A 22,855-nucleotide genomic window follows, 5' to 3' on the forward strand; every position below is an offset into this window, starting at 1 on the left:
TCCCTTGTGTGGGTCCTGCAACGTGAAGGTTTGCTGTTGGATTCCCCCCAGATTACAGGTGATTGATGGAGGTTGCAGCAGCAGGATGTCCTGTGGTCCACATACTGTTGTGGGGGCCCTTACAACAGAAGTTTACAACCCCTTTAAAACTTTTTGGCATAGTTTTTAGATATTAAAGAGATTGTCCCATGAAACATATTCTACAGTTTTCACACCTTCATAAATGCATGTAATTAAAAAAAAATTGCAAAGCCACTAAGTTATTCAATAAACTTGTATCTGTATAACGCCACATTCTGTTTGTACTTTTCCTCATTTCTCTGTCCACCTTGCAGAGGTGGTCACACACGCTCAGTTCCACTCTTCAGCCGTTTCTTTTGTTAGAAGCTGTGACAGTTACAGAGAGAGAGAGAGAGAGCTGCAGCAGAAAGGACACAACCCCTGAGTGTCCTATCCTTGTCTGCAAAACGGACAAGAATAGGACATGTTCTTTGTTTTTTGCAGGGCCACAGAATGGACAGACAAATGCGGAGAGCACATTGCAATGAATGGTTCTGCATCTGATCCGCAAAACATATGGACCGAAAATACGGTCATGTGCATGGGGCCTTAGATAAACTTCACCTGGGAGAAGGTGGGATCGAGTATGGTGCGTTTCAACAAGCCTGATCCTTTGTTCTCACAGAATCTACTGTCAAACGCCCTCTCCCCATTGCGAACACATGCATGCTCAGCTGAGCCCAGTGTGTATGATCGGGTGGGGTTTGGAGGAATAACCGCCAGCCAAAGGAGCACTTGGCAGATGTGGTAAAGCTGGATCGCACATCCACATGTCTTACCTTTTGATCAAAATGCATAAGCCCACTCGCCACGTCACAGTGGCCTCTTATGAGTGGGTCCCTACACTAAGTTAGAGCAGCACCACATGGCAACCACCACCTTTGCAGCATCGCACTGGTGCAGGCGGCGCAGCCCAACAACACCCCAGCTGTCAGGCTAACCCTCCTTTGGCACTGGGCTACACCTACCCACAGGAACAACAGCTGCCATGCAGCACTGCACCATGTGAACAGATCTAATAAAAAGCTTGCATTTCAATGTGTCAGAAACTAGACAGAGACCAGGAACGGTATGAAATAGGAGGAGTGACGATAAGGTGTTAATTTATATTTAAAGGGAACCTGTCACCGGGATTTTGTGTATAGAGCTGAGGACATGGGTTGCTAGATGGCCGCTAGCACATCCACAATACCCAGTCCCCATAGCTCTGTGTGCTTTTATTGTGGAAAAAAAACGATTTGATACATATGCAAATTAACCTGAGATGAGTCCTGTATGTGAGATGAGTCAGGGACAGGACTCATCTCAGGTTAATTTGCATATGTATCAAATCGGTTTTTTAAAGCAATAAAAGCACACAGAGCTATGGGGACTGGGTATTGTGGTTGTGCTAGTGGCCATCTAGCAACCCATGTCATCAGCTCTATACACAAAATCCCGGTGACAGGTTCCCTTTAAAACTAAAGAAAATACATAAATCGCACATCCACAAGCTATGCATCGATCTTTTGCTTCTAGGCAAAAGTGTATGGACCCACTCGAAAGAGGCCATCGTCACACGTGACTGGGCATACAGTATGCATTTTGATCAAAAAGTATACTAAATGTCTTGTGTATGGTGTATTAATTTTTCTAAGAAGGAGAAGATCAATGCACAGCTTGTGGATGAGCGATCCATGCGTTTTTCTTCGCTTAAAGGCTTTGGACACCTTTGGGGGCAATATTTCTTTGTTATTGCATTGTACTCATTTTTGAGCTAAAAATATTTTTTTTCAATTGGTCTTTATTAAAAATATTGAGCCCCTTTCTGTGTACAGCCTTGGGATTCTGTAGTAGCAGGCTCTGTATTTTTACTGTTTACCTTCAGGCAGCTCAGCTGATGGCTCCTTATCTCTGACCTCCTAAACACTAATTATAGCTCAAGTCCTATCTTACTGATGTGGCTTAAATAAAGTTTAATAGCCGAAGTACCATTCATACAGCTAGACAAACAGTTAAAGGGGTTGTCCGGGTTCAGAGCTGAACCCGGACATACCCTTATTTTCACCCAGGCAGCCCCCCTGAGGCTAGCATCGGAGCATTTTTTGTTTTCAATAACACACTGCCGGGGGGGAAATGGAGGGATGTCCGGGTTCAGCTCTGAACCCGGACAACCCCTTTAACCCTTTGTGACAGAATGGCAGAATATTTTTGATAAAGACCAATCGAAAAAATTATTGCATTTTACTCATTTTGAGCTAACAATTACCCCCAAAGGTTTACATAGCTTTTGAAGTCTGCATCATTGCCGTCCATGCACCTCCCCCCAAAGCTTTGCCTACTGACTACCGTGAGCAGTCCATTTGTAAATGGGAATTTCGACATCCTTTATATAAGTAGTCAGAGTACGGGGGAAGCTCTGAGTGCACTTCTCTGTACAGCGGAGAAATGTGGGTTTGAAGTTTTAACGTGTGAACCATAAACTTTTTCTTGCAGGCAATTTGAGAAGAGTAAATGCAGAAGAATCTGATTGTCTCAAAGTAGGACAGTCTAATTTATCCGAGAGAGGAGCATTCGCTGTCTCTAAACTGAGGGAGGCCTTCACGATCAGCCAGAGATCCATGGGCGGTCCAGCTAGCACGAAGACTGGGACGATGCAGACGCAGAGCACCTCTCCTGCACAAAGAAAACTGCAGTCATTTTTTAACCTTTCACCAAAAGTTGAGACCAGGATCTCTATACCAGCATCTGAGGCGAGTGATGTCAAGGAGCCCCAAGGAACCACGCAAACATTTAGTGACGTTACTCTGAGTGAAAGTGACTGCGACTCGGGCAAAGGTGCCACCAGCACTTCTGACAGTGAGTTAGGTCTCGGCAAAGGTGCCACCAGCACTTCTGACAGTGAGTTGGGTCTCGGCGCCCCTGACGTGCCCTGCCGCACTAACAGTGACAGCTTGAACTCACCGGATACCCTTGTGAAAAGAGAGGCGGAATCTCCATCCACAAGTGATCCCCGTCATGTGGAAGCCGAGATCCTATGCCAGCATCCCAACAGAGACGAAGAAGACGATGTTTCTGCTCCAAATTGCAAGCGTTTGAAAATGGAGATATTGGTTAAAAATGTTGAACCTGATTCGGTGGATGCACCAGTTAACATTAGGAAGACGACTGTGCCTTTACATTTCTCAATGCACCGTCTGATCAAACAGATGGAAAAACTAAAAAGGCAAAGGCAGCAAAAGGAGGAATTGGAAATGTTCCGGAGATTCAGAGCCAAGATCAGTCCTGGGGAAAATCAGACCGCAGAAGCCGAGCTCAGGAAAGAGATCAGGTATGTGAAGTGTCTTCATTGGTGGCTCAATGACCTGCAGGGGCGGACTAGCCATAGACCCTACAGGGAAATCTCCCGGTGGGTCAATGCCCGTGGGGCCGCCTGAGTCCTCCACACTGCCGCCTGCGGGTACTTTCCAATCTGATTCTCTAGGCATTGATTGATGCTAGGAGCATCAGGTACTTATTCACCTGGCCAACGGCTGCAAGTGCCCTCCTGAATTTCACTGTATTACTGTCCTCAGGACTGTGATACAGTTGAACACTGTGGTGAAGGCGGCAGTATTTTGTGCTGCTCTGTAGTATCTGGTTCTGCTAGGGCAGAATTTTGTGCTGCACTACAGTATTCCAGGCCTTGCCTACTTCTGTTGCACCCATCCCCCCCCCCCCCCTTCTGTCAAATTGGACCTGCGTACAATATGGGCCACTTTCAGTTTTTGTTTTTTTACCAGGGCCGCTTTAGGTTCCCAGTCCGCCCATAATGACTTGTATGTTCATATCTGCAAATCTCACGCCCTTCTTGCAGTACAGTCACAGTTTGCAGAATAGTGATAGGGATGTACAGTATAAGGCATGTGCAGATATATATATATATATATATATATATATATATCATTGCTCACTAAGGCTAGCCATAGACGTGAGATACCTGTAAGCCATACACTCTTAAAGGGGTAGTCCAGGATTTTTATACTGATGGTCTACCCTAAGGATACAACACCCTCCATGTCTACTGATCAGCTGTTCTGCAGTATCTCCTGCGCCTCAGATCGGTGCTAGAACTACACTGCTCCGTCCATTGTGTAGTGCAGGGATGCTCAACCTGCGGCCCTCCAGCTGTTGTAAAACTACAACTCCCACAATGCCCTGCTGAAGGCTGATAGCTGTAGGCTGTTCGGGCATGCTGGGAGTTGTAGTTTTGCTGGAGGGCCGCAGGTTGAGCATGCCTGGTGTAGTGGACTGAACTGTTTACTGCAGCACTGCTCCCGTTGAAGTGCTTTAACCAGCTCTGTCCATTACACAGTTGACGGAGGTGTGTAATTCTGGTGCTTCTCCAGAAGAAGGGCTGCCTCACTTCAGCAAATGGCATTTATCATGTAGAGAAAGTTAATACAAGGCACTTACTAATATACTGTGAGTCCCCATAGTGCCTCCTTTGCTGGCTGGATTCGTTTTTCCATCACATTATACACTGCCCGTTTCCAGGGGTTACGACCACCTTGCAATCTTTTAACAGTGGTTGTGCTTGCACACTATAGGAAAAAGCGCAGCCTCTCTGGTGGGCGGGACTGTGCAATCACACATAGGCACGCATGCGCAGCAGCTACCTTCCCGGCCACCACGTATTTGTGCTACATCGGTGGTCGTAACCTCTGGAAATTAGAAGTGTTGTAATGTAATAGAAAAAGGAATCCAGCCAGCGAAGGAGGCAATATGGACAATCACAATACATTAGTAAGTGCCTTGTATTAACTTTCTCTACATGAATAATGCCATTTGCTGAAGTGAGAGATCCCCTTTAAAGTAAATGGGGAAGTGCTTTAAAGGGAAAACTATGAAGAGGCTCGGTGGGGATCCTAGCTTTTATTTTTTTATTTTTTTTATCCCATGATGTATATTAGAGATCGCTGCGTGAATGTGTGGCCAGCGCATCTTCTCTTGAGCGTGATGGAGGAGCAGGGGACCTTTGTTTCCTAGTAGTCCTAGATGTAGAACCCCCACTTTTAGAACATTTATAGCAGGGGTGCACATACTTTTCTGGTTGGGGGCCACATTGTCAGCCTGAACCCATTCCAAGGGCCAATAATAAAACTTAAAGCAGTATTACCAACTGAAATACTATATGTATGGGATATTGAACGTACAGTATATATCATAAATGTCTAGTTACACTTCCAGGACTCCCATCTAATGGGGGAATACATGAAAGATACATGAGAGCAGCCACAAGACATAGACATACATGCCTGTCACCAGATGGTTGGGGGCCGCACAGAATGATATCGAGGGCCGCATGTGGCCCCCGGGACGCAGGTTGTGCCCCCATGATTTATGGTATATACTGTCAATATGCCATAGATGTCTCGGATGAGAATACACCTTTTAAAGGGTTTTGCAGTTACTTACTGTACATTTTGATGGCTTATACTCACCAATATCAGCTCGGTGGGTATCCGGCCCCCCGCACCACCACCGATCAGCTGTCTCAGAAACTATACAGTGGACGGAGTCGGAAGCACAAGGTTCCGTCCACTTTATAATTTCCTATGACGGCGGCTGCTTGAAACAGCTGATCCGTAAGGGTGCAGGGTGTCCGTCCCCCACCGACCTGATGTGGATGACCTATCCTGAAGTTAGGCCTTTGGTATCTAAGTACTGGAATACCCCTTTGAGTTTTATTGGGGTCCTTACGAGTGGTCCAGTGTATCCCAGGACCGGAAAAGAATGTGCAACTTTGCATTAAGAACGTACTTCTGCCATTTCTCCGTATTGCACTTTGGTTTATTTTATTCTCTGAACGTTATGTACAGAATAATTTGTACAGACGGACCATTTCCTGATGATTATAAAAAACGCAAGTGACTAAGGCTGCGGACGGCTCACAGTATGGAACAATTGGCCCTGTTAGCCCACACATGATTACTCATCAGACAACACCTAGAACCAGTTTGAATAAAATATTGCAAACTATTTTCCAAGCTAGTTTATAAAGGCATAGAGCACTGGGATCCAAACTGTGGCTGTCACAAAACTACAACTCCCAACATGCAATAACAGCCGGGACACCTGGAAAGCCACAGGTTGGAGATCGCTGACCTAGATAGAGATAGCAGCAATACAGCCTATGGCCTCATGCACACGACCGTTGTTGTGTTCCGTGTCCGTTTTCCGTGATTTTCTGCGGACCCATTGACTTTCAATGGGTCCGTTGAAAACTCGGATAATGCACCGTTTGTCATCCGCGTCCGTGATCCGTGTTTTCAGTCCGTCCAAAAAATATGACCTGTCCTATTTTTTTCACAGACAACGGTTCGCGGACCCATTCAAGTCAATGGGTCCGTGAAAAAACACGGAGGCACACAAGATTGTCATCCGCGTCTGTGTCCGTTTTTTTCATTTGCAAGGCATACTTGACTTAGATTTTTTTTCACTTTCCTTCATGTCTGGTGATCCTCCAAAAATCAAGGAAGACACACGGAAACAAAAACGGAAACGGATCACGGAACAACGGAACCCCGTTTTGCGGACCGTGAAAAAATACTGTCGTGTGCATGAGGGCTATGGCAGACACCAGCAACCTTCGGCACTCCAGCTGCTGTGAGACTACAACTCCCAGTATGCACTTTTGTTTGGCTGCTCTTGTTAACTCCCATAGAATTGAAAGGAGTAGTTTCAGCACAGCTGGAGTGCTGGAGGATGCTTATCTGTGCCCCATGGGTTCTCGGGCATATGGGAGGGTGGCACAAATGGATTTCGTGTGCCTCATTAATTTTTTCTCCTTATCAAATCCCTGTGCATATTATAGGGGATATCAGAGAGGGTGGCTCTCGGCACCCCCAGCAAAAATCTGATTTTGTCAAGGGAAGCTGCAGCCAGTCAGGTCTTTCCTCTACAGCGGCCACTGCAGGGCAAATGTAGTATTACATGGTGGCCAATGACCATCCATGTGATACAAGGACTGCTAGAGTCGACGGGACCTCCCCTCTACAATGACAGAGTTGTCTTCATTAGACAGCCTGTTCAATTCTGATCGTTAATGCATCTGCACTGGTGACGGCTAATGTCCCGCCAAATGAATCGTACCCCAGAGGTATAAAGAGCCGGCATCGGAGTGATCACTAGGAGACCCTCTATGCGCCTTTCTGAAAATTCGAAGTGTTTAGGGGATCCTTGTGGTGTATGCATGTGTAATAATTGTATTAATAGCGCTCTATGGAAATGCCCGTTAATGTAAGCAATGCCATCATGTTCTTGTTCTTGATTTACAGCAAAGAAATGTTTTCCAAGATGGACATCATTGGGCAGTTTAATCTGGGATTCATAATCGCCAAACTAGACGCCGACCTCTTCATCATCGACCAACACGCAACTGATGAGGAGTATAACTTTGAAATGTTACAGCAGAACACTGTCCTGCAAGGGCAGAGACTTATCATGTACGTATGGGATCATTCGTTGCCATAGGACAGTGATGGTGAACCTTTTAGAGACCGAGTGCCCAAACTGCAACCAAATACCCACTTATTTATCGCAAAGTGCCAACACAGCAATTTAACCTGAATACCAATATAGTATATCTTCCATGTACTTTATCACTTAGCTATAATAGCTTAATAGCCTACATTTAGTGCGCTGCCTGTGCTGTTCATAGTGCGTCCTGTGCTGATGAATGGCAGGAAAAGTCTAAAGCATATTGGTACGCCATAGACTTTTTCCAAGGCGCGGGTGCCCACAGAGAGGGCTCTGAATGCCGCCTCTGGCACCCGTGCCATAGGTTCGCCATCACTGCCATAGGACAATAGACAGTTTAAAGGGGTGGTCTCGTCAAGCTAGCATGCCTGGTAGTCAGCTCATCCCCTGTAGTACGGCTTTAGAAACCCCAAGGATTCAGCTGTTAAAGGGCTTCTCTGGGAATTTAGAAAATGAAAATACTTAAATATTACTTTATTATAAATATATTCTGAAATAGCTTTCATTATTCATAATGGTTGGTTTTGTCTGGGGAGCAATCATCAGGGGAAACAAAATGGCTGCTGTCCCATCAGTTCACACAAACCCTGTCCTGATCACATAGGAGGACAAGTTACTTCAGAGCACTGAGGTAAAGAGCTGCCTCGTCCTCCTCTCTGCTCTACTTGTCAGGGATTATGATCCTAAATACAGGTGATAAGAACTTTAGCTGAATCTCTGGGGAATTTAGTTCATGAGGAGACATGAAGTGCAGAGAGGACGGACAGGACAGGCTGTGGTAATGGTGACTGCATACAAGTGCTGCTGCTCATTAGCTACACCTCACCCTCCTCTCATGTCTCCTCATCTTCTCCACTGCCACAGAGATTCACCTGTATTCAGGGTCATGATTACTGACAAGCAGAGCAGAGGGGAGGATGAGGCAGCACTATGGCTCATTGTGGTGAAGTAACTTGTCCTCCTGTGTGATTAGGGCAGGTTTTGTGTGTACTGATAGGACGGCGGCCATTTTATTTCTCCTAATGATTGCTTCCTAGACAAAACAAGCCATTCTAAGTAATGAAAGGTATTTGTGAATATATTTATTATAAAATAATATTTAAGTATTTTCATATATATTTTTTTTATTCCTGGAGAACCCCTTTAATTCCAAAGGGAAGGTGTAGCCCACCATTCAGTACTCAAATGAATGGCCGACCATGCAAGATGTAGTGGATCTGCCAGAGCAAAAGCTGCTCTCTAGCCCTGGCTCTAAGGCTGGCCTACACATTCAATAGGTGTCAGCAAACGCTATATCTCCTCTCCCAACTCCCCCATACATGCGTGTATCCATTTTCATTAGGGAGAGAAGGGAAAGCTGCTGGCAGGAGAGGCCGTCTGAGGCCTTCTCGTGGCCGCTGTCCAGATACATATAATAATGGAAAATGTGGCCAAGGAAAGAAAAAGGCGCTCATAGGGTAAATAAGTTAGAAGACGAGTCTCCAAAGTAACAGGAAGAGTGGTACTGCTCACCTGTTGTTGTTGCACCTATTATTCGGTGCAACTAAAATGGAGGTGAATAGGAGTGATTATGTCTCACTGGTTGATGCTGCCGATTCCGTCCACGTTCCCCTTTGGCGGGGGCCAAGCCACCGTCTGGGTCAATGAATAGGGTATATTTCCACTGGACCGGGGGTCGAGTGGAGGGGTGGACCGTAGGCGCAAAAATCAGAGTTTTTTTTTTTTTTTACAAAGAGGTTCTGCAGACCCCTCTTTCAAGTCGGTGCATGATACCGCTGGTGGAGAGAGCGCTGTTCCCAGCTCCTGGCACGTGTGGTGTACAGCATCTGGACTCCACACGTGCCAGGAGCTGGGAACAGCGCTCTCTCCACCAGCGGTATCATCCACCGACTTGAAAAAGGGGTCCGCAGAACCCCGAAACGCGTTGTCACGATAACAATAAAAAAAACTATTGGTTTGTAAAAAAACTCTGGTTGCGTTTTTGCGCCTACGGTCCACCCCTCCACTCGACCCCCGGTCCAGTGGAAATATACCCCAGATACATATAATACAGTCATTTCGGGTCAGGCAGTGGCGGACTGCCCATAGACCCTACAGGGAAATGCCCCGGTGGGCTTATGCCCAGGGGACCGCCTGAGCACTCCTCTGTACATATTAGGGTCCATTCACAGGTCCATAATGTGTTTTGCGGATCCGCAAAACTCGGACACGACAATGTGCATTCCGCATTTTGCGGACCGCACATCGCCGGCACTAATAGAATATGCCTATTCTTGTCCGCAATTGCGGACAAGAATAGGACATGTTCTATTTTTTTCAGGAACGGAAATGTGGACCCGGAAGTGCGGGTCCGCATTTCCGGAGCCGGGCCGCACAAGGTGCGGCCCCATAGAAATGAATGCGTCCACAATTCCGTTCCGCAAAATGCGGAACGAAATTGCGGACGTGTAAATGGGGCCTTAGACTGAATGCATGCGGCTGTGTTCCACGGCCGTGGTATCCCGGCCTGGATTCCTGCTGACAGCAGGAGCGCACCGCGTCATTAGTTGCTATGACGCCGTGCGCTTCATGCCATCGCTGCACTACAGTAATACACTCGTATGATCTATACGAGTGTATTACTGTAGTGCAGGCGGCATGAAGCGCACAGCGTTATAGCAACTAATGACGCGGTGCGCTCCTGCTGTCAACAGGAATCCAGGCCGGGATACCTCGGACCGTTCATGGCCGTGTGCATTCGGCCTTAGACTGTGAGCCGAACCCGCTGTTCTTGGTGCATTCTGCTGACCATACACTAGTGTCTATGGGGACCTTCATAGGCACCTGGAAAGTGGTTGTCTTCATAAGGCAACACACAGAATTCATTTTTGCTTTAACCAGACTTGAGGTGATGTTTTTGTGTATAATACTAAAATGTATTTATATAGCGCCACCATATTCCGCAGCGCTTTACAAGTTCATAGGGTTCATGTACAAACAAAACTAACTGGCTAATATGCAACTGAAACACTAGGAGTCAGGGCCCTGGTCGCAGAGCTTACAATCTATGAGGAATTGGGGGTGACACATAAGGCAGTTGATTGTGATAAGTAGGATTTGAGCCATTATTGAACTGACAGGAGTGGTGCCGGCCGACTAGAGGATCGAGTTTAGGCCAGAGGAGTTGGTGGGGGAGGTTTAGTCGGGGAATAGTCAGTTTAGGTAGCTTGATAAGCCTGCCTGAAAAGATGTGTTTTTAAGGCACGTTTGAAGGTGGAGAAGTTGTGGATTGACCTAGTATTCCGGGGCAGAGTATTCCAGAGAGTAGGTGCAGCTCGAGAAAAGTCTTGAGGACGGGAGTGAGAGGTACGAATTATGGAGGTTATTAATCTTAGGTCGCTAACAGAATGGAGAGCACGAGTAGGGTGGTAGATGGAGATGTATGGAGGTGCAGCACTGGGGAGAGCTTTGTGGGTGAGGGTGAGAAGTTTGAACAGTATTCTGTGGTGGATGGGCAACCAGTAAAGTGACTGGCACAGACTAGTAGCATCAGTGTAGCGGTTGGATGGATAGATGAGCCTGGCTGCAGCATTTAGGACAGACTGAAGGGGGGAGAGTTTAGTGAGAGGGAGACCGATTAGTAATGTGTTCCAGTAGTCAAGACGAGAATGAATCAAGGCAACAACAAGAGTTTTTGCCGTTTCCACCGTAAGAAAAGGGCGGATTCTGGCGATATTCTTGAGGTGCAGACGACAAAAGCGTGTGAGTGATTGAATATGGGAACAAAGGAGAGATTGGAGTCAAATGTGGCCCCAAGACAGCGGGCATGTTGCACAGGAGTTATGATAGTGCTGCAGACCGAAATTGAAATATCAAGGTTAGGTGAGTTAGTAGATAGGGGGGAAAGACAAGAAGTTCACTTTTTGAGAGGCTCAATTTTAGATACAGCAGTGCTCCAGACTAAAAAAAAATACCTAGTAGCCATTGGCTCCTGAACTGAAAAATTTAGGAGCCAAATTACATTTTTAGTCGCCAAATCAAAACCGAATCAAAATTTTGGCATCGTGACAACGCTACGCCGATCAGATCGGTGTAGGGTTGTTTCGATACCAAAATTTGGATTCGGTTTCAACACCTTAAAAAAGTATTGCGATACTCAATACCACGCGATAAAAAAAAAAACGCCAAAAAAGCCATGTGCATTCCGCATTTTATGAAACGTTCGGCCCATAATAGAACAGTCCTATCCTATTTTTTGGGGTGACAAAAAATGTTGAATCGCATGGTTTTCTATTTATTTCTGTTATGGCGTTCACCGCATAGGAGATATTTTTTTTCATAATTTAATAGTTTGGACTTTTCAGACTCAGCGCTATGTAATATGTTTATTGTTTTATATATTTTATATGTAAATTTTTTTAAACTTACTATTAGCCCCCTTAGGGGCTGGAACCCTTGTCCTATTCACCCTGAAAAAGCTCTATCAGGGTGAATAGGAACTCACACTGTCCCTGCTGCTCTGTGCTTTGTGCACACAGCAGCACGGAGCTTACCATGGCAGCCAGGGCTTCAGTAGCGTCCTGACTGCCATGGTAACCGATCGGAGCCCCGGGATTACACTGTGGGGCTCTGATTGGAACTGCCACTGAACCACCAATGAAGAGGGGGAGGGGACCCTGTGGCCACTGCCACCATTGACTTTAATACTGAGGGGTTTTGGGGGGTGCACTGCGCCACTAATGTTTATTATACTGGGGTGTTGGGGGGTGGAGGGGGGGGCGCACTGCACCACCAATGAAGATAACTGACCTGTTAATACAAATACAGGAGGCGGAATCAAATAGCCGGCACCCGACCTCTGTGACAGGGAGCTGTGATCCCCTACACCTGAGGGGTTAACTGCCGCTGATCGCAGCTCCCTGTCATAGAGGTCGGGTGCCGGCTATTTGATTCCGCCTCCTGTATTTGTATTAACAGGTCAGTTATCTTCATTGGTGGCGCAGTGGCCACAGCTCCTCCCGTCTCTCCTCTTATCGTCAGCGGCAGCAGCACAGGGGGGAGGGAGAGACTCCTTCTCTACTGCACTGCTGAGAAGAACATCGGCGGCGGGGCAGAGAACTATCATCTCCTCTGCCCCGCCGCTGTATTCAACTGCAGAGCTGCGGCGGCGAGTCTAGTCTAAAAAGTCTTGTCGCCATTTGTAAATTCTAAGTCGCATTGGTGACCATTTTGGTCGCCATCTGCAGCGCTGTACAGAGAGGACATGATGTTAGAGACAGCTGCCAGACAATTACTGGTGTTTTGGAGTAGAGCAGGGGTGATGTCAGGGGACGAAGTGTAGAGTTGGGTGTTGTCAGCATAGAGATGGTATCGAAAGCCAAATCTACTGATAGTCTGTCCGATGGGGGCTGTATAGAGGGAGAAGAGTAGAGGACCTAGTACTGAGCCCTGAGGAACTCTGACATCAAGAGGAAGAGGAGAAGAAGAGCCCGCGAATGATACACTAAAGGAGCGGCCAGACAGATAGGAAGAGAACCCAGGGAGAGCAGTGTCCTTAAGGCCAATAGAGTGGAACATGGTGAGGAGGAGTTTATGGTCTACGTTATCAAACGCTGCAGAGAGATCCAGCAGAATCAGTAGAGAATAGTCACCATTTAGTTTTGCTGTTAGGAGATCGTTAGACACTTTAGTAAGGGCAGTTTCTGTAGAGTGAAGAGGGCGGAAGGCAGATTGTAAGGGGTCAAGAAGAGAGTTTGCAGAGAGATAGCTTATTATGCCAGAGTAGACAAGACGTTCAAGGAGTTTAGAGATGAAGGGGAGGTTAGAAACAGGTCTGTAGTTAGCAGCACAGGTCGGGTCAAAAGATGGTTTCTTTAGTAGTGGGGTGATAAGAGTGTTTGAAAGAGGAGGGAAAGATACCAGAAGAGAGAGGTTAAAAATTGTAGTTAGGTGAGTGATTACAGCCGGGGAGAGGGACTGGAGGAGGTGTGATGGGATAGGATCACTGCTACAGGTCGTGGGTCGAGAAGAAGAGAGAAGCCTGGACTTCCTCCTCTGTTATAGGGTCAAAAAAGGAGAGAGCGCATGTGGAGGAATTGGAGGGAGGAGGATTGAAATTATTTGGGGACTGGGAGATTATTTCCTGCCAGATACTGCCAATCTTGTATCAGAAGTAAGTGGCCATGCCATCAGCGCAGAGGTCAGTGACAGGTTCTGGAACTTTAGGGCTTAGAAGGGAGTGAAAAGTGTCAATCGTTTTGGGGTTATTTGAAAGTGAGGAGATGAGAGAGGTGAAGTACTTTTGTTTGGCAATGCTGAGAGCCGAATTATATGTTTTTAGCATACATTTATAATGGAGGAAGTCTGCTGATATTCATGATTTTCTCCATAAGCGTCCTGCACATCTGGAGCAGCGCTGGAGAAAACGTGTTTCAGGTGTGTGCCAGGGTTGCCGTGTTCTGTGTCGAAAGGGACGGATTGATATTGGAGCAACTTCATCTAGGGTGGTTTTGAGGGTCCGGTTGTAATGATTGGCAGCCAAGTCTGGACAGGGGAGGGAAGTGATTGGGGTAAGAGCTAGTTGTAGGGTGTTAATGGGCTGTGGCTAGTATTTCAAGTGGAGGAGACTGAGCTGCAATACCAGAAACCACCAGAGAATTACGGTAATTGCACTCCAATTATTGTAAAATCTCTCACTTATTATATATTTTATATATAATATCACTTATGATATATTTTTTATATATTATTATATCTTTCTTTTCAGGCCACAGAAACTAAATTTAACGTCTGTGAATGAATCGGTTCTGATGGACAATATAGAAATATTCAAGAAAAATGGTTTTGATTTCATCTTTGATGAAGACGGTATGTGCCAGAAACGTTTCTTCTCTATGTCCCTTGGGTCATCTTACAGGGTTTCTTTGATGCCTCGGGGTCTACTTAGTGCATTTGCAGTGTATGGCCAAAAAAATGTATCAGTAGAGAATTCCTAGCGTATACCACTTTATAGCAATACAGTTGCATACAAAGTCCATAGGCTCCAATCTTAAAAAGTTTCACTGTATACCATTTTGTGGGCTGTCTCTTTATAGAATAAGACAGTAGACTGTGCACTTTCATCTAGTTTAAAATAAATAAAAAAAAAGTCTGCTGAACTATACCAGCCCGATAGAGGCCAAAAGGACACTCTTTTTGCCTCCATGGGCTAATGAGTATATTGGACATATGCACCCGGAGTTTTCCCCTACGCGTATGGTAAATGGATCTAATTCTCCTTCGATTTTTATTTACGTTTGTGCATTAGATGTTATCTAGGCATGTACTTAAAGGGGTTCTCTGAACTTTTACTATTGATGACCTATCCTCAGCTGTATTCGGGCTATGGTCTTTTGCCATAGACTGCAGCGGTGAACAGGAAGAGAGAAAGGTGACGGCACGTATGCACTGCACGCCATCTCCTCATACAGTTGATCAGTGGGGGTGCCGAGTGTTTGGACCCCCGCCGATCTGATATTGATGACCTGTCCTGAGGATAGCTGACCAATAGTAAAAGCCTGGACAATCCCTTTAACCCCTTCAGGACACAGCCATTTTTCACCTTCAGGACGCAGCCTAATTTTGCAAATCTGACATGTCACTTTATGTGGTAATAACTTTAATAAAGCTTTTACTTATCCAGGCCATTCTGAGATTGTTTTCTTGACACATATTGTACTTCATGACAGTGGCAAAATTGAGTCAAAAAATTTCATTTTTATTTTTATTTTAAATACCAAATTTACAAAAAATGTGGAAAAATGTCCAAATTTCAATTTCTCAACTTTTATAATAGATAGTAATACCTCAAAAAATAGTCATTACTTTACATTCCCCATATGTCTACTTCATGTTTGGATCATTTTGAAAATTTAATTAAACTTTTTTTGGGACGTTAGAAGTTTAGAAGCAAATCTTACAATTTTTAAGAAAATTTCCAAAACCCAATTTTTTCAGGACCAGTTCAGTTAACCCTTTAGTTGCTCCACAAGAATTAAAGGAAAATGTAGATGAAATTTCAGAATTTTGCTTTTTTGCCAGATTTTCCATTTTTCCCAGTAACAAAGCAAGGAAAACTTCATTATTTATTGCCCTGATTCTGTAGTTTACAGATTCTGTAGTTTACAGAAACACCCCATATGTGGTCGTACACTGCTGTACGGGCACACGGCAGGGCGCAGAAGGAAAGGAACGCCTTATTTTTGGAAGGCAGATTTCACTGGGATAATTTTAAGTTGCCATGTCCCATTTGAAACCCCCCTGATGAACCCCATGAGTAGAAATTCCAAAATAAGACCCCATTTTGGAAACTACGGGATAAGGTGTCAGTTTTGTTGGTACTATTTTTAGGGTACATATGATTTTTTGGGTTGCTCTATATTACACTTTTTGTGAGGCAAGGTAACAAAAAAGGTTTTGGCACAGTTTTTATTTTTTGTCATTTACAATGTTTATCAGACAGGTTAGATCATGTGGTATTTTTATAGAGCAGGTTGTTATGGACACGACAATACCAAATATGACTTTTTTTGGTTGTTTGTTTCAGTTTTACATAATAAAGCATTTTAGAAAATGTTTGTGTCTCCATATTCTGAAAGCCATAGGTTTTTTTTTTAGTTTTTTTGGGGGCAACTGTGTAGGGGCTCATTTTTTTGGGTATGAGATGACTGTTTGATTGGTGCATATTACTTTTTGATCACTTTGTATTACACTTTTTGTGATATAAGGTGACAAAAAATTGCTTTTTTTTATTTTTATTTTTTTACTGTGTTTACCTGAGGGGTTAGATAATGTGATATTTTTATAGAGCAGGTCGTTACGGATGTGGCAATACATAATATGTATACTTTTTATTTATTTATATGTTACACAATAATAATCATTTTTGAAACAAAAAAAATCATGTTTTAGTGTCTCCATAGTCTGAGAGTCATAGTTTTTTTTTTTTTTTTCAGCGATTGTCTTAGGTAGGGTATTATTTTTATGAGATGAGGGTTTGATTGGCACTATTTTGGAGAGCATATGACTTTTTGATCGCTTGCTGTTACACTTTTTGACACCGTTTTTATTTTATATTTTTTACAGTGATTACTTGAGGGGTTAGGTCATGTGATATTTTTATAGAGCATGTTGTTACGGACGTGGCGATACCTAATATGTCAACTTTTTTATTATTTACCCTATTTTTTACAATTTTTTTTTAACTTTATTTTGGGAAAAGGACGCTTATTTTTTTTTTTTACTTGAAACGTTAATATTTTTATTATAAAAAAAACCACTTTTTTTCACTTTTTATATTTGTCCCACTGTGGGACTTCACGTTTTCAGGGTTTGATCCCTGTTTCAATTCAGTACAATACATTATGTATTGTACTGAATTGAATGGTCAGCATCTTACACAGTAAGATGCTGACAGTTGCCTAGGAGATCCAGCCCTCAGGCTGGGCTTTCGTAGCTGGCAGGCTCAGATGCCTGTGTAAGGCATCAGTGCTGGCATGGCAACCATCGTCCCCCTGCCAGCGCAGCGCGGGGGGCCGATTGAGTCAGAGGGAGCCCCCTCCCTCTGTAAACCCTGCACATGCCGCATTCAGTGCTGCCCGCGGCATGTGAAAGTGTTAATCTGCCGGCATTATCGCATACAGCGATGCCGGCGGGAGCAGCAGGGGCCCGGCTATCAGTAACAGCCGGGCCCGTGCACCTGCCCGATCCCATCGCGTACATGCACGTGGGAATGTGGTAAGGCACCACATTCCCCCACGTACATGTACATGATAATGCGTGAAAGGGTTAATACTAATTAATGCCATTTAAGAGCCTCAGATATGTCAAGTTCAAATGTCTATGCTAGCTTTCTGATGTCCAGTAGTGCTAAAAAATTTGCTACTTTTTGCCGGTTTTCCCATCACCTTCGCCACTAGGGTTGTAGCGGGTATCGAATTATCGATGCCCAATCAATACTTTTGTACCGGTATCGATTCGATACCGGGATTTGACATTGACTGCGCAGCCTAGTATCAGAGAACATGGCGCACGCTGCTCTCAGCGTGCACCTTGTTCCCTCAGCAGCACATGGGAGAAGGAGTCACTCCCTCCTGTCGGGTATATAAAGCAAATGCTTTATTAAAAAAAAAAAAAAAAGAATGGATCAAAAGAAAAATTATTCAAATGATATTGATCTGTGAAATGGACATAAACATCTTAAAAAGAGTTCAATCGAGAACCTGATTATTTTGTGCAATCAGCAAAACAGGGTACAAGTGTCTTTGCAAAAATATAAATGGTTTATTATACAATAGTTTAAAATACAATAAAAAATTTATCAACGTAAATTTCAATAAAATACAATGATAAGCAGTACCCAGAATTCACCACTATATGGTGCCAACAAAACACTACTCAACCAACACAAAAATATTATGCAATCCGGCTTTAAAATTGTGAGAGATATAAAATCAATGGATTATGTGCAAAAATTAAATCAAGAAAATGACAGATACAAGCCCTTGCTCTGCCCAAAATGATGACCAATCTCAGATATGGGGTAGTATTGCAACAAAACTTAAAACTAAATTATTGGCTTGATATCAAACTAGGGAATATAAAGATTCCCAACAGAGAGTTTCTCCAATATTATCCCCTTTATTCAGTTATATGCATCGTAACTGAAATCAAGTGACAATATTAATGTAGCAACTAACGTTACACATCCGCAAATGAGCGGGTATCTGGCTAAGTATCAAGCCAATTCATTTAGATCAATACTACATAAAGTCAAGTGATGTACAGAGTCTTGGGGCAGTCTGCTCTCAAGAGTTTTTCTGATAATCCAAATCTTTCTCCAGAGATCTCTTTCTTTCTTTCTTTGTTTTTTCTTTCCTTTCTTTTTGTATCTGGTTTCTTAACCCAAAACTCATCAGAAGAACACACCTTCCTAGTTTGGAACTTTCCAATCATTGTTGGATGGGCGTGTGCATTGATAAGGAACGTGACGTCAAAATACTACCCAGAATGCACTTTTGCTACTGGTGTAGTATTAACTGCTCATATCTAGGTGGCACTGTTGTATAAGCAATAAGCATCATTTCATTAAGGATTAACTCATACATGCCTGATATTTTTAATACTACATACCTCTGACATCAGGAGGCCATGTCTTGGAGCCGAGGGACAAACTTTGATACGTGAATGTATACTTTGAGGAACATCTAGACAATTCTCACATTGTGCAATTCATGTACAGATAACAAATACAATGAGGCCTTTACATCTGCAGGTGTATCTTCTAACTGTCTAAATGTATAATATATTGTTACAATAACACTAGCTCTTTGAACGGCGCAGTAATCTTCCCATGGACTTACTTCGGCCTACATGAAAATCCATACAAAATAGTGAATATAAATCAACATTGCTCTTAAAGGTAATGAATATCCATTATAACTAAAATAAGTAGATATAACTGTTTACGGCACCTGAGTGGGTTAACCGCCATGGATTGCAGCGCCCTGTCATAGAGGCCGCCGGCACCCGCCTCCTATATTTGTATTAAAAGATTACTTATCTTCATTGGTGGCGCAGTGCGCCACCCCCTTCCCCCAGTACTAAAAACATTGGTGGCGCAGTGCGGCCCCCCCCCAGAATTAGTATCATTGGTGGCAGTGACCACAAGGTCCCCTCCCCTCCTCTTTATCAGTGGCAGTGGCAGCTTCTGATCGGAGCCCCAGCTGTGTAATCATGGGGCTCCGATCGGTTACCATGGCAGCCAGGACGCTACTGAAGCCATCCATGGCTGCCATGGTAATCTCCCTGCTGCTGTGAACACAGGGCAGCAGGGAGAGTGTGAAGTCCTACTCACCCTAATATAGCTCTATTATGGTGAATAGGACAAGGGATGAAAAGATCCCAGGTTCTAGCCCCTAAGGGGGCTAATAGTTATTAAATAAAAAGTAAAAAAAACTAAGTAAAAAAATATTAAGTTTAAATCACCCCCTTTCCCAATTTTACATATAAAATATATAAAGAATAAATAAATAAACATTACATATCGCCACGCCCAAAAAAGTGCGAACTATTAAAATATAAAAAAATAGCTCCTATACGGTGAGCGCCGCAACAGAAAAAAAAATTAAAACCGCGCGATTCGCCTTTTTTTTTTTTTACCTTGTCCCCTCAAAAAATAGGATTGGACTGTTCGATTATGGGCCTGACATTCCATAAAATGCGGAATGCACGCTGCTTTCTTGGTGTTTTATTTTTTTTCCTGTGGTATCGTATGGTATCGAGTATCGCAATACTTTTTTATGGTATCGAAACGGAATCAAAATTTTGGTATCGAAACAACCCTATTCACCACTTTAACAAGGTGAAACAGGTTTATCAAATATCTTTATTTAGGGATCCATGTTTATAAATATAGCACCAGATTTCGGGTGCATCCATTTTACACCTAAAATTTATGCCACATCCTTGCTGGCATAGGTTTAATTTTCTGGCTTAAAGAACTCCCGAGGATGTGCCAAAATTATTAAGAGGTTGTTCCGGGTGTTATTTTAAAGTCTATAGCACCTTATGAAATGCCCTACAGGCAAAGCATTTTTTCTGTTTTTTCCCATGACCATAGGAGCTGAGAAAATATTAGAAAAAACAATGGCAATAAAAAAAAACCTGCAAACAAATGTGAAGAAAGCATTGTTATCATCCTAAGCATTGTCACCAATAGCATTTTTTTGTTTTTTAACAGCGCCCGTCATGGAAAGAGTGAAGTTAGTTTCTTTACCAACTAGCAAAAACTGGACCTTTGGCCAGCAGGACATCGAGGAATTAATCTTTATGCTTAGTGACTCTCCCGGAGTTATGTGCAGACCGTCTCGAGTAAGGCAGATGTTTGCCTCAAGAGCATGCAGAAAATCTGTAAGTGAAGCAGGCTGGGTATCCAGTTACTTTGCCGTGCAAACAGCAGGAGATGACATGCACGTTTCTTAAAGGGACTCTATCACCCGGATCTTGGACTGTTACGTGCAGTATTAGGCTACTTTCACACTTGCCTTGTAAATTCTGGTATTCAGATCCGGCAGAGGATCTCAATACCGGAATTAAACTGATCCGTTTTGATTTTGCACATCAGGATGCATCTGCTCCGTTAGGATGCGGTTATGTGAAATCAAAACTAAAAAAAAAAAACGAATCCGGAACTAAATACATTGAAACTCAGTGGGTGACGGATCCGTTTTTTTGGCTCTTTAAAATTTTTTTTTTTTTTAAATAAACATCCGTCACCATTGACTTACATTATTTTCAGTGCTGGATCCGTTTTTTTTTTTTCCTCGTTTTTATGACCGGACACGAAATAGAATGCTGCCGGAACCAAAGACATCATGAACAGATCTTTTTCCATTCAGAATGCATGAGGACAAAACGGAACCGTTTTTTTTCCCCAGTATAGACATCCTCTGACACAAGTGTAAAAGTAGCCTTACTTTTAGGGGAGTCCAGCTCTCTATTTTTTATTTCTCTACTGCCCACCCCCCCCCCCCCCTTCCCCATTACCCCACTGTCAGCACTCAAAACTGCACTGAAATACACTGTCAGGACTGCTGTGCTGTCTAACATAATGAAGAGGAGTCATGTGCGCATGCACAGCAGTCCTGACAATGTATTTCAGTGCAGTTTTGAGTGCTGGCAGTAGGAAAAAAGTTGTGATTTGGACTCATTTATTACTGCAAATAATAGTCGAAGATTGAGATGACAGATTCCCTTTAAAGGCAGTTCATCATCCGGAAATTCATTGTTAAAGGGGTATTCCCATCTTAGACAATGGGGGCATATCGCTAGGATATGCCCCCATTGTCTGATAGGTGCGGGGACCACCGCTGGGACCCGCACCTATATCGAGAACGGAGCTGGGAGCGCTTTGGCTGGAGGACCCCAGATTTCCCAGGGACTGTCCTCCACTAAGCGCTAATCCCAGCTACTTCCATAGAAGTGAATGGGAGCGTGCCACGCATTCGCGGCCCATGCTTCCATTCATTTCTATGGGGCAGACAGCAACAGCTGAGCCAGCTCTCGGCTATTTTTCTCGGCCCCATAGAAATGAATGGAGGACGGCTGCGCAGGACCGTATACGGAACACAAAAAAAACGGCCCGTACACTCGCAAAAAAAAAACGTACGTGTGAACTAGGCCTAAACCAGGACCTTGTAGGACTAGCTCAGCTGAATGTAATGATACCTTTCACTTTGTGATCTATTACTTCATTCTGGTGAAAAAGTACTTTTCATCCATATGCAAATGAGCAGTTAAGTGCACTGAGGGCGGGCCTAAGCCGCTCTGGACATCCTTGCTCCTCTTGCTTCTTCTGCCAGCCTCGTTTTCTCCTTGATTGACAGGACCAGGTTTCTGCATAATACTCTCACCTGGCTCTGTCAATCAAGAAGGAGATGGAGGGGCTGGGAGAGGAAGTGGGAGGAGCAATGGTGCACAGAGTGGCTTGTTCCCGCCCTCGGTGCACTTCACTGCTCATTTGCATATTGACTAAAAGTATTCTGCGTTAGAGCTGACGACCAGTCGCTTTTGTTGCTAAGATTTCATGGTCTCTTTTTACTGCCAGGTGATGATTGGAACAGCCTTAAACAGTCATGAAATGAGGAAGCTGGTGGCACACATGGGAGAAATCGAGCAGCCGTGGAACTGTCCCCATGGGAGGCCGACCATGAGGCACCTCGCCAGCCTGGATATGATTGACTTCTGAGTGGTGTGGGCACAATAGGAAATAATTCTGTTAGTGGCTTTTATGGTTTTACATTACCGCAGCAGCCACACCATTAGTTTTATCTCACGACAGCATTTTACGAGGTTCAGGTTTTATTTTGTATCTAGGAATAAATCTTTTCTTTTTATACACATCTGTCTATGTTTTCATCTGTTACGTGTCTTTCATGTGTTTTGTGTATTGGCTTTGCATCTCTGGTGTATAGTAGAATATGTATTTGTGCCTGCCGCCATCTCGTGGGTCCGAGCTTGGTGTCAGGGGACCGACGGGGAAAGGTCGTCAGCTGCCCAAGTTGTAACAGTGAAGGATTTGATTGCGTCAGTGGAGCAGGAGGGTGCAAGAGCGACAAATGCTGTGCCTCCCCTGTATTACATACAGATTTCTGCTTATACCCAGCTGCCATTAGGTCACTGCCACCTGTAATCGTCACATGGGGAAGAGCAGAGGAGGCACAAATCTTGTCTTCCCTGCTCCACTGTTTCATCTTGTGACTGGCTTCTTAAAGGGGTT

The 22,855-nt window shown here is 44.1% G+C and overlaps 1 protein-coding gene across 2 annotated transcripts in view; it reads left to right on the forward strand.

Annotated features, from left to right (window-relative positions):
* The window catches only part of LOC122944903 (mismatch repair endonuclease PMS2-like), a 41,952-nt gene extending 19,518 nt beyond the window's left edge, over positions 1-22,434 (forward strand). For both annotated transcript variants that reach the window (XM_044303628.1, XM_044303630.1), the window contains exons 11-15: positions 2,536-3,370; positions 7,359-7,526; positions 14,306-14,406; positions 20,318-20,487; positions 22,184-22,434. In XM_044303628.1, the coding sequence (XP_044159563.1) occupies positions 2,536-3,370; positions 7,359-7,526; positions 14,306-14,406; positions 20,318-20,487; positions 22,184-22,324 (1,415 nt within the window). In that variant the 3' untranslated portion in view covers positions 22,325-22,434. The remainder of the gene's footprint in view (positions 1-2,535; positions 3,371-7,358; positions 7,527-14,305; positions 14,407-20,317; positions 20,488-22,183) is intronic.
* The last annotated feature ends 421 nt before the right edge of the window (positions 22,435-22,855 follow it).

The sequence above is a fragment of the Bufo gargarizans genome, chromosome 8 (genome assembly GCF_014858855.1).
Source record: "Bufo gargarizans isolate SCDJY-AF-19 chromosome 8, ASM1485885v1, whole genome shotgun sequence".
In the NCBI taxonomy this organism is placed as follows: domain Eukaryota; kingdom Metazoa; phylum Chordata; class Amphibia; order Anura; family Bufonidae; genus Bufo; species Bufo gargarizans.